The sequence below is a fragment of the Mandrillus leucophaeus genome, unplaced genomic scaffold (assembly GCF_000951045.1).
Source record: "Mandrillus leucophaeus isolate KB7577 unplaced genomic scaffold, Mleu.le_1.0 Scaffold109, whole genome shotgun sequence".
In the NCBI taxonomy this organism is placed as follows: domain Eukaryota; kingdom Metazoa; phylum Chordata; class Mammalia; order Primates; family Cercopithecidae; genus Mandrillus; species Mandrillus leucophaeus.
In genome coordinates, this window is record NW_012099098.1 from 1,492,893 (window position 1) to 1,505,080 (window position 12,188).

The window sequence follows — 12,188 nt, forward strand, 5'->3', positions numbered from 1 at the left end:
AAAAAAAAAAAAAAAAAAAAAAAAGGTGGCAGGGTGCGGTGGCTCACATCTGCAATCCCAGCTCTTTGGGAGGCTGAAGCGGGTGGATCATGAGGTGAGGAGTTCAAGACCAGCCTGACCAACATGGTGAAACCCCATCTCTACTAAAAATACAAAAATTAATCAGGTGTGGTGATGTGTGCCTGTAATCCTAGCTACTAGGGAGGCTGAGGCAGGAGAATCGCTTAAACCCGGGAGGCAGAGGTTGCAATGAGTCCAGATCACACCACTGTACTTCAGCCTGGGCAACAGAGTGAGACTCTGTCTCAAAAAAAAAAAAAAAAAAAAAAAAGAACTGTTTTGTTTCTTTTACAGCCCACTCACCTCCTTTGTGGCTTTCTATTTGAAAAGCCACAAATATTTATAGAAGGAACTAGAAGAAAGCGTAAAGGGAAAAATCAAAGGGATCTTCATCACACAGCTGGAGAGGGAACTGCCGTTGGCCTTTTGGTGCTCACGAAGGCACTGCGTTCTCTCTTTCCAGGAACAACAACAGAAACACAGCCATTGTTGGAGAGAAGAGAAAACAAAGGGGGCAGGGGAACCAGTAAGTGGGCTGGTGCACACTCATGTGGGCAGATCTGCAGGTGCGTGTGGAGGGAAGGAGGGGCTGGGGTAGGAGCAGACTGAGGAACTCTGCCTTAACCCCCACCTTCCCACAGGGAAACGATGTCCTTCATTCACTTACTCATTGGGAAGAAATTATCTCTGCCAGACCCTGGGCTAGATGCTGGGGTCACTGTGGAGAACAGAAGACAAGGTACTGCTCACAGAGCACCCAGACCCGGGGGTGAGAGGGCAGCAAAGAAATTCACAAAGGAATATACAGATTTACAAACCCCGATCAGGTCAGAGGGTAACCACTGCAGAGTGGCAGGCTGAGGCTGAGAGACAGAGAGAGCTGGGGCCTCAGATCTGCCTGGGATACTACACTCTCTCCTGCCCCATCACACACTCAGGATTAATAACAACCACAAGTTCACTGTGGCCTGGTCCCTGCCTACCTCTGGACTCATCCCCCACTTACAGGGCAGAGTCCCTGCCAGCTGGCAAGGACTTCAGCAATTGGCCTTGGCTTCTCCCACCTGCAAGCTTTTGCTTGTGATGTTTGCCTCTGCTGAAACACCCTTGCCTTGTTTTTGTCCTCTTTCCCTTTTCGGGGTGGGTTGTTTTTTGTTAACATTTATTAAGTAAGCACTAGGCTGGGAGCAGTGGCTCACGCCTATAATCCCAGCACTTTGGGAAGCCACGGTGATGCAGTCGCTTGAGGTCAGGAGTTTCAGACCAGCCTGGCCTCAACGGTGAAATCCCATCTCTACTAAAATTACAAAAATTAGCTGGGTGTGGTGACACACTCCAGTAGCCCCACTACTTGGGAGGCTGAGGCAGGAGAATCCCTTGAATCAGGGAGGTGAGCCGAGATGGCGACACTGCACTACAGCCTGGGTGACAGAGAGACAGAGTAAGACACTGCCTCAAAACAAACATTTATTAAGCACTGATCCCTGTGTTTGGCACCTGAAATCTCATGAAAATTGTGTGAATTACAGATGATCCCTATTTTACAGGTGGAAAAATGAAAGTTCAGAGAGGTTAATCAACTCACCCAGGGTGATACAGCAGGCACAGGGACGTGCCAGAGCCCACTCAAACCCAGATTACTGACTTTAATGTTGGTCCTTGCACCTCACCACCACCTGTCTGGTCACCCTGGCCTTCTCTGCTGTCGAACTGCTGTGTGACCATGGGCAAGACACTTCCCTCTCTGATCCTGTCTGACCCTCAGTCTCCTCTTTAAGAGAGTGAGGATTTTTTTTTTTTTTTTTTTTTTTTGAGAGTCTCACTCTGTTGCCCAGGCTGGAGTGCAGAGACCCGATCTCAGCTCACTGCAACCTCCACATTCCGGGTTCAAGAGATTCTCCTGCCTCAGCCTCCATAGTAGTTGGGATTACAGACATGCGCCACCATGCCCAGCTTTTTTTTTCAGAGACGGAGTCTTGCTCTGTCACCCAGGCTGGAGTGCAGTGGCATGATCTCGGCTCACCGCAACCTCTGCCTCCCAGGTTCAAGTGATTCTCCTGCCTCAGCCTCCCAGGTAACTGGGACTACAGGTGCCCACCATCGCGCCTGGCTGATTTTTGTATTTTTAGTGGAGGCAGGGCTTCGTCATCTTAGCCAGGCTGGTCTCGAACTCCTGACTTCATGATCCACCCGCCTCGGCCTCCCCAAGTGCTGGGATTACAGGCATGAGACACCGCACCCGGCCGTCTTACCAATTTTCACAGGGAAAAAACGTAGAATTTGTTTTCAATTTGTTCTCACTCTTTAAGCATACTGGGTGCTGAGGTGAGCCCTGTGAGGGGCTGGCAGCATCACCCCCAAGAAACGGAGGCGTAGAAAGGAAAGGCCACCTTCCTGGTCGCCGGGTTCTCCTACCTGGAAGGAGGCAGTTTTAGCTGAGGAAGGTTGTCTGGATGGGCCCTCCATGGTTCCTTCCCACCAGAACTTCTCAGCCACTGGCAAGGAGGCAGCCAGGGACCTGGCACCTCTCATCCCTTGGTCTCCTGCTCCCCTTCTGGGTAGGGCATGAAGTGACACACACGTGTGGGCATCTCTGCCAAGCCACCTCTACCCAGGATTTAGCTGGAGTTGTGAGGCTCGTTGACCCAGAGAACGTGATTTGGGGAGATGCCAAGGCCTCCCCTCCCCTGATGGGACTGGGGGAAGAGGTTCTGGTCTCTCCAGTGTGCAGGGAGAAAGGTTTTACCTGATAGGTTCCTGCCCTCATCCTAGGATCAGCCCAGGGACTTGGCTTCCCTAGCGGGTTTCTGGAGTGGAGCGTGGGACTGGTCAGAACCTCACCGCGAGTTAAATAACAACTAGGTAGAGGTTAAAGGTAAGCACGCAGGCAGGCGGATGGGAGGGGTGGGGAGGGGGCTATGCTTGGGAGGGCTTCCAGGCCTTGGGGCTGGCTTTATCTGGCCTCTTCCAGGCCTCCTTATCCCAGCCCACCCACCTTACAGGTAGGGCCCGTTTTGCCCTTGCCCTGCCAGGGTGAGATCCTGGCCAGGGAGAGGAGTACACAAAGGACAGGGTGGACACGGGACACGCTTAAGAGTCCAAGTCTGCTGGAGGAAGAGGCTCTGTTTCACCAAATCACTTGGGCAAAAAGAAGCCAGGTAGCCAGGAGTGGTGGCAGGCGTCCTTAATCCCAGCTATTCGGGAGGCTGAGGCAGAAAATCGCTTGACCCCAGGAGGAGGAGGTTGTAGTGAGCCAAGATCGAGCCACTGTGATCCAGCCTGAGCGACAGAGCCAGAGTCTGTCTTAAAAAAATAAGCCAGACGCGGTAGCTCACGCCGATAATCCCAGCACTTCAGGAGGCTGAGGTGGGCAGATCACGAGGTGAAGAAATCGAGACCATGCTGGCTAACACGGTGAAACCCCGTCTCTCTCAAAAATACAAAATAGGCTGGGCGCGGTGGCTCAAGTCTGTAATCCCAGCACTTTGGGAGGCCGAGGCGGGCGGATCACGAGGTCAGGAGATCGAGACCATCCTTGCTAACCCGATGAAACTCCGTCTCTACTAAAAACAATGCACAAAACTAGCCAGGCGAGGTGGCGGGTGCCTGTAGTCCCACCTACTCGGGAGGCTGAGGCAGGAGAATGGCATGAAGCCGGGAGGCAGAGCTTGCAGCGAGCTGAGATGGCGCCACTGCACTCCAGCCTGGGGGACAGAGACTCCATCTCAAAAGTAATAATACTTTTGAGTATTATTTTTGAGACTCCGTCTCAAAAAAATTCAAAATAGCCTGCCATGGTGGCAGGCGCCTGTAGTCCCAGCTACTCGGGAGGCTGAGGCAGAATGGTGTGAACCCGGGAGGCAGAGCTTGCAGAGTCAAGATTGCGCCACTGCACTCCAGTCTGGGCGACAGACTCCATCTCAAAAGTAATAATAGGCAGGGCGCGGTGGCTCACGCCTGTAATCCCAACACTTTGGGAGGCCGAGGCGGGTGGATCATCTGAGGTCCAAAGTTTGAGACCAGACTGACCAACATGACGAAACCCTGTCTCTACTAAAAATACAAAATTAGCCGGGCGTGGTGGCGTATGCCTGTAATCCCAGCTACTCAGAAAGGCTGAGGCAGAATAGCCTGAATTCCGGGAGGCGGAGGTTGTAGTGAGCCGAGATGGTTCCATTGCACTCCAGCCTGGGCAATAACAGTGAAACTCCGTCTCAAAAAATAATAATAATAATAATGATAATAATAATAAAATAATTCTATTGAGGTGAAGGATTAAGTTGTAACATACTTGATTCTCTCAGCCCTTTTTGGCTGTTTTACTATAGTCCCTATTTTGATGGTTATGCTAATATTTGTGGAAAAAGGTCTTGTATTTGCTGCATTATAGTGACATCAGTACTTCTTTAGCTGGTTTAAGTACAAATGAATAAAACCATTTTTCCTTTAAAAAACAAAACAAAACACCAGGATGTGACTCCAGGCTCTTAAACAAAAGGCCAGGACACAGAATTCAGTCCCCCTGCAGGGTGACATCCCGAGTTCATCCCCACGAGCTGGTGAGGCCTTTCCCATCTGCACAGCCTCCTTGGCCATGTGTTCACTGCACTCGCTCCACTGTATCCCAGAGACTCACACGTGCCAGGTGCTATCTAGGTGCCAGAAACATGGTAAAAGCCCCACAGGGCCCTGCCCTCTGGGAGCCTTTATTCCAGTCCACATACCTCCCTCCACAGGTGGAAACAGCACCCATGTCACACCAGAGCTTGAGGCCAAAGCTAGAGAACCCTCACCTGACTGGCCAGTCCCTGTTCCTCCCTGGGGTAGACTGGGGAAGGGGGTGAGGACGAGCTCCGGTCAGCAGCTCCAGGGTTTGGCGCCTGTCTTGGTTGTTTTAAAATGTAGCTTAATTGGCTGGGCACGGTGGCTCACACCAGTAATCCCAGCACTTTGGGAGGCCAAGGTGGGAGGATCCCTTGAGCTGAGGAGCTGGAGACCAGCCTAGGCAACAAAGCAAGAGCCCATCTCTAAAAGATATGTTTTTAAAAATGTTTAAAAATGAAAAGATGGCTTAATTGCATAACAAATGTATTAGTTAACCAACTATGAGGAAACACCGAAACATAAAGAACCACACACTCTGTACAAAGCTCCCCAAAGGCTTCCCAGCCCTGAGCACTTGTACCCACACCCCCGCCCCAAAAAGCCTCAATTTCTGCTTCCATGTCACGCTGACCCCTCAGCTCCCCCCGACTCTTCCCCTTACCCCACTTTATTGTTTTCCATGGAACTCAATCAAACCAGTTTGGACCTACTGGAAGGCGAGCTCCACTGGGGTGGGGGTGGGCCACCGTTTCCAGCTGTATTAAGTCCCGAACAGCACGGCCCTTCGAAGACGCACCTAATAAGTATGCTCAATGAATGAATGAGACCAAAAAAATTGCAGTGAGGCTTCAATGACATAAAGACTATCATTGTGTAATTGCTCTTAAAAAACTCCTGTAAGTGCAATTGCTGAGTCAAAGAATATGAACCTTTTAGAGAAGCTTCTTATCCTTCAAAGAAAATACAATTAGGCCAGCCCTGTGAGTTTTCCCACTCAATTCCTACTGACTGCTGTCAGGACACCCCACAATAGCTTTAATTTGGATTTTTCTTTTTTTTTTTTTTTATAAGTCTCGCTCTGTCACCCAGGCTGGCAAGCAGTGGTGCCATCTCGGCTCACTGCAACCTCTCTCTGCCTCCTGGGTTCAAGCGATTCTCCCACCTCTGCCTCCCAAGTAGCTGGGATTACAGGCAGGCGCCACCAGACCCGGCTAATTTTTTTATTTTTAGTAGAGATGGGGTTTTGCTATATTGGCCAGGCTGGTCTCAAACTCTTGTCCTCAGGTATCCACCTCGGCCCCCCAATGTTGCGGTTTACAGGCCTGAGTCACTGCACCCAGCCCTGATTTGGATTTTTTTTTTTTTTTTTTTTTTTGAGACGGAGTCTCGCTCTGTCGCCAGGCTGGAATGCAGTGGCACAATCTCAGCTCACTGTAACCTCCGCCTCCTTAGTTCAAGTGATTCTCCTGCCTCAGCCTCCTGAGTAGCTGGGACTACAGGGATGCACCACCATGCCCAGCTAATTTTTTTTTTTTTGAGACAGAGTCTCGCTGTGTTACCCAGGCTAGAGTACAGTGGTTCGATCTTGCCTCACTGCAACCTGTGCCTCCTGGCCTGGGTTCCAGCAATTCTCCTGCCTCAGCCTCCCACATAGCTCGGACTATAGGTGAACACCCAGCTAATTTTTGTATTTTTAGTAGAGATGGGGTTTCACAATTTTGGTCAGGCTGGTCTTGAACTCCTGACCTCGTGACCTGCCCGCCTCGGCCTCCCAAAGTGCTGAGATTATAGGCGTGAGCCACTGCGCCCAGCCGATTTGGATTTGACTACTAGTTATACTGGGTTGAAGTGTGCCCCCTGAATTCATGTCCTCTCCAAACCTCAGAATATGACCTTATTTGGAAAGAGGGTCTTTGCAGATGTAATCGGTTAAGATGACATCACACTGGGTCAAGGTGGCCCCTAAATCCAGACTGGTGTCCACATATGACAGACACATAGGCCGGGCGTGGTGACTCATGCCTGTAATCCTAGCACTTGGGGAGGCTGAGGCAGGTGGATCACCTGAGGTCAGGAGTTCAAGACCAGCCTGGCCAACATGGTGAAACCCTGTCTCTACTAAAAATACAAAAATTAACTGGGCGTGGTGGCAGGCGCCTGTAATCTCACCTACTAGGGAGGCTGAGGCAGGTGAATCGCTTGAACCCAGGAGGTGGAGGTTGCAGTGAGCCAAGATCATGCCATTGCACTCCAGCCTGGGCAACAAGAGCGAAACTCTACCTCAAAAAAAAAAAAAAAAAAAAAGACATAGAGGGAAGAATGCCATGTGAACACAGGCAGAGACCGGAGCGACACATCCACAAGCCTAAGGGATGCAAGGACTGCCAGCAGTCACCAGGAGTCTCAGGAAGGATTCTCTCTCCCTCAGATCCTCCCGAAGGAGCGGACCCTGCCACCAATAACTTTGGAACAGAATAAACGTGTTACTTTAAGCTAGCATGCTTGTAGCAATTAGTTATAGCAGTCTCAGGAAAACAAATACACCAATTAAGAATTTTTTCCTTGGCTGGACGTGGTGGCTCACACCTGTAATCCCAGCACTTTGGGAGGCTGAGGTGGGCGGATCACTTGAGGTCAGGAGTCGAGACCAGCCTGGCCAAGATGGCAAAACCCCATCTCTACTAAAAATACAAAAATTAACTGGGCGTGGTGGTGGGCGCCTGTAGTCCCAGCTACTCAGGAGGCTGAGGCAGGAGAATGGCGTGAACCCGGGAGGCAGAAGCTGCAGTGAGCCGAGATCACGCCACTGCACTTCAGCCTGGGCAACTGAGTGAGACTCTGTCTCAAAAAAAAAAAAAAAAAAAATTTTTTTTCTTTCACTGGCCTTTTGTGTTGTGGTCTGGGTCAGTTTCTGTAAATGGACAGTTCTGGTCAAAGGTTTTGCCAATCTTCCTTCCTGGCCCCACTTCAAGGTCTCTGCCCGTAAGAGGATGTAGGAAATTGACCTCCAGAATGTCTCTTCCCAACTTCAGGCTCACAGAAAACATGCCCGCCAGAATGTTCCGCTCCTCAGAGGGTCCCAGGTATTCTACCTTCAGCCTGTATTTTTCTCCCACACACTCCTCACCCCTGTTCAAACTACTGCCACCTTCCAAGACCCCTGTGATCCCTCTACCCTCTGCACACTTTCTCTCTCCGGCCTGCCCCAGGCCCTCTACTCAGCAGCCTGAGGGACCATCCTTCTCAGGTGACAGATCAAATTGTCACTCCAGTGATCTGCCCAGCTGGGTCACCACTGCAGCCACAGCAGCTCGCAGCAGGTCCTCGCCAATTCCCTCACCAGGGACATGAGATGCGTTCTGGAAGGCACCCAAGAGAAAAAACAGACAAAGGTCCTTTACAATTATGTAAGAGAACAGGAACTGAGATAAAAGAGTCAAGACCTCCAGTGACTTCACAATCAAGTCCCAATGGTCAGGCCCAACCTGCTGACTGTGGGGGAAGAGTTGGTGGCATGTGCGCAGAACAAAACACACATCAACTCCTGGAGAAAAAAAAAAAAGAAAAAAAAAAGAAAAAAAAAACCTTTTAATTCTAACGGACCAAACTGTGCCCAGGAATGTCTCCAAACAATGGAACCAAAAGAAACACAATAAAATTCTCCTGCTGAAGAAACCAAGAGTTTGTGCCAGCCCCAGTGCTTCTGAGGGTTAGGCCAAAAACAGCCCATTCCTGAGGCCAGCCCTGTCCCCACGCAGGGTTCTCAGCCCGAGAATAGGATTGTGGGTGGGTGAGGGAACTGTCCCCTCTTCCACCATGCTGGGAGCTCTTAGAAAAAGTCACTGGTGGGAGATCCCCTCCTCCTACCCCATGGAAACCCTCTGGGCACCATCCAGAAAGCCAGCGAGGACAGGACAGCCCCGATACCCTCCTGGCCTTTCAGCAAATGCTCCACTCCAGTCCACTCAGTGGGCTGCTCCCAGAGCCCAAGGTGGGGATTAAATAAAATATGCATGAGAGAGATAAACTCAAATGCCCCACCGTCTCCACGATGCAAGTCACATAGCAGAAGAAAAAAATGTACGAGCCCTAGTGGCAAGCGCCGGCCCTCAGAAGACACGCTCAAACTCCGTCTGGTTGGTGGTGGCGGGATTGCGACTCTGGTTGGTGGACTGCTGGGTGATCTGACTGCCCTTTCGGCGCGGTGGTGCCAGGTACTCGAACATGGACGTCAGGTGGGTGGAGAGCATGCCCTTGAGGTCAGAGGGCATGGGGTCGGACCAGAAGAAGTCATGGTTGAGGGCATCGTCGCTGTCGATGCGCTGGGCAGGGTCCAGCACCAGCAGCTTATCGATGAGGTCCAGTGCGTACGGGTCACGCACATAGGCCTTCAGCCTGTCCTTCACCTTCCGCTTCTGGCCCTTGACCAGCTCCAGCTTTTCATACAGCTCATAGTTGTCCACATTTGGCCACACCTGGGAGGGAGGGAGCGTTGAGAGAGGATGAAATCTGGCCAGGAGGTACGTGGCTTATCCCTTTGTCAAGGCCTAAAAGGACTAAAATACCTGCTCCACTTCGAGACTCCCAGACTACTACTGGAGAGAGAACTCGATCCCTCCCAAGAGAAGCAGTGCCCCCCACAGATTGGCACATACCACGTGCCAGGCCCTTCTACCCACATCACCTGGAATATAGGCTCCAACCCTGATATACGTCACATCTCTGGTTCACAGAAGAGAAACCCAGCGCTGACTCAGTTGTTCTGCCCAAGGCCACAGAATGGCTGATGGAACCGAGACTGGCGCACAGCCTGTGTGGCTCTCAAGGGCAGGCCCTGTCACCAAACCAGCCTCCCTTCCAGAGAGGAGCGCTCCTTCCATTCTACTCCCCACTCCTCTTCCGGGGGACCGGGACCCCGTACCTCAGGGGTAATGGAGCCGCAGAGCTGACTGATGAGGGCGAGTTGGTGCTGCTCCGTGTTGCCCTGCATGATGGGGCTGCGGGTCCACATCTCTGCCATGATGCACCCAGCACCCCACAGGTCAATGGGGGGGCCGTAGTCCCGCTCCCCTGGGAAGAAGAGCGCACCAGGAGGGCCCCTTGAGCCCGGAGGCCTCCTGAGACTCAACGCCCCAGGGCCGGCAGCTCAAGAAGCCCTGGCAGTGGGGGGGCGGGGGCCAGGTAGATGCCTGGCCCTCACCCCCCTCGGCCCGCTCGGGAGTCCTCACCGAGCAACAGCTCCGGGGGCCGGTACCAGAGTGTCACCACACGGTTGGTGTAGCGGTTGGGCTGGCTGTTCTTAGCCAGGCTGAAGGCCCGGGCCAGCCCAAAGTCTGCCAGCTTCAGGACCCCATCACGAGTGATAAGCACGTTAGCAGCCTTCATGTCCCTATGCAGGATCTGCAAGAAGGGCAAGAGTGGCTCCTTCAGCGATACCCACCCGGGAGTGGGAGCCAAGGCCAGCCCAAGCCTGGGTCCTCCTCCCAGCTCTCGCGCCCACCTTGTTCCTGTGGATGTAGTAGAGGCCGTTAAGCAGCATCTGCATCACCCTCTTGATTTCAGACAGCGTGAACTTGACCAAAACATTGCTCAACAGCCCAGCAAGGTCATGCTCGCAGAAGTCGAACACCAGGTATATACTGCCCTTGCAGCGGTTATAGGGTGAAGCTGAGGCAGGAATACAAGGAAGAAAAAGTCAAGAAAGCCACACCCAACACACTTTCCCACAACCAGTTTCTTTCTTCCTGCTCCAACCCATGGGCACCCATGCCCTCCAGAGCATCTGTCTGTTCCTTCCTTCACTGGTCAAATATTTTCTGAGTGCCTCTTCTGGGCCAGGGCAGGCCCCGGGGAAGCACCAGCTAAGATGAAAGAGGACCAGAGAAAGCAGTCACCATGGGTCCATCTGAGTTAAGAGGAGGCAGTTTAGGTGGGTCCAGTTCCAACTTTACGAACAAAACCTTAGGCTACAAGTGTCATCTCCTCATAAGATCCAAACAACTTACCTTTGGTTCGACAAATCTCAATCAAGTTGACCACATTCTCATGTTTTAGAAGTTGAAGGATCTTGATCTCCCGCAAGGCGGTAATGGGGAACTGGGTGGGAGAGAGGGGAAAGTGGTCAAGAGTGAGCGCAGTACAGAGCCCAGCCCTGGGGTCTATATTGAGAGGCAAGTTGGGAGACAGAGCAAGATCATGGGCTCTGAAACCAGCTGTCTCAGAAGCTCTGCCTGTAAAATGGATATAGTAGGAGCATGCACACTTCAAGGAGATGATTTGAGACAACAAACTGAAACAGCAATACTTTGCTATTAGCCACTAAATGCTCGGCGGTTTCAGACTTCAAACTTCAGCTCTATGGCTGTTTCGTTGGCAACAAACATGACGATTTAAAAATGTCCTCGCTAAAGCACATCAGGAAAAGGAAGGTTTATGGGAAGTTGTACTTGAGCTAAGATGCGGTGGAGGGACCGCTCCTTTTAAACACATTAAATAACTGAGTATTAATCACTTTTCAAAAATTTGCATGCATATGTATCTTTCTTTAACATTAAGCAAAATTTAACACTAAAAAAAGGTGTTTAAAGGCTTCCTAACTTCGTGAACTAAAGTGCACACGATGCATGCATCAACTCCCCCTCCCGGTCTCACCCATAACTGCCTAAGACGGAAGCATTTAGTTTTAGGGTGGAGGCCAAATTCCCTGGAAATTTCTGAACTACTACGAAAAAAATTAAATCTCAACCTGAGACTCCTAGAAGCAGCAGGGTGGAAAACCGACCCGGGGTCCTGGGCAGTTAGACGGCTGGCCCGCACGCCCGATCCGTACTCACCCCCTCCTTCTCGTTTTCCATCAGCACCTTCTTCAGAGCCACCTTCTGGCCGGTCTTGCGGTGCCTGGCCTTAAACACCTCCCTGCAGGCGGAAAGGGAGACCCGAGAGCTCATCAGGCGATTTCCGCAGGGCCCGCCCCTCCCCCACTACAGGAGGAGGGGCAGCAGCAAAAAGATTCCCGGGCGGGGCTGGGGTAAGTACTCAGGGCACGCGGCTACCCCGCCACCCGGCACCCTGTCTCGTTCGGAGCCTCTGCTTCCTTCCCTCAGTCCCTTCTCCTCACTTGGGCGTCTCTTGGAGAGATCCCGTTCCCCTCACGGGCGCCTCTCTGCAGCCCCTCCCCGCCCCCACCACCGGCCTCAGGCTCCTCCCCACCAGCCGGCTCCTTCAGGCCGGGGCGGGGTGCGGCGCGGCCTAAAGACCAGTGGGCAAGCCCGGGGACAGACGGTTTCTCTACCAACTCGGGCGGGGCCCGGGGCATCCCGACGTCCGCCCTAGGGGTGCAGGCCCAGGGCTCCCGGCCCCGAGGGGCCCAGCCTTACCCGAAGGTGCCTTGGCCGATCTTGGCGAGCTTCTCGTATTTGGAAACTTCATCACAAAAGGGGCACTCCACCGAGTCGTACTGCTTTGCCATGGCCGCCTCCAACGCGCCGCCGCCGCCCCCAGCCGCTGCTGCTGCCGCTCCCGCT

At 52.4% G+C, this 12,188-nt stretch overlaps 1 protein-coding gene across 1 annotated transcript; it reads right to left on the bottom strand.

Moving 5' to 3' along the window:
- Nucleotides 1-8,210: 8,210 nt before the first annotated feature.
- Nucleotides 8,211-12,182, bottom strand: CDK9 (cyclin-dependent kinase 9). The gene is made up of 7 exons (XM_011988259.1): nucleotides 12,042-12,182; nucleotides 11,499-11,580; nucleotides 10,671-10,761; nucleotides 10,166-10,332; nucleotides 9,894-10,065; nucleotides 9,587-9,735; nucleotides 8,211-9,140 (listed from the first exon to the last, which is right to left on the bottom strand). Exons 1-7 carry the CDS (start codon nucleotides 12,131-12,133, stop codon nucleotides 8,775-8,777), a joined length of 1,119 nt encoding a protein of 372 aa, XP_011843649.1. The 5' UTR covers nucleotides 12,134-12,182; the 3' UTR covers nucleotides 8,211-8,774.
- Between the last annotated feature and the right edge of the window lie 6 nt (nucleotides 12,183-12,188).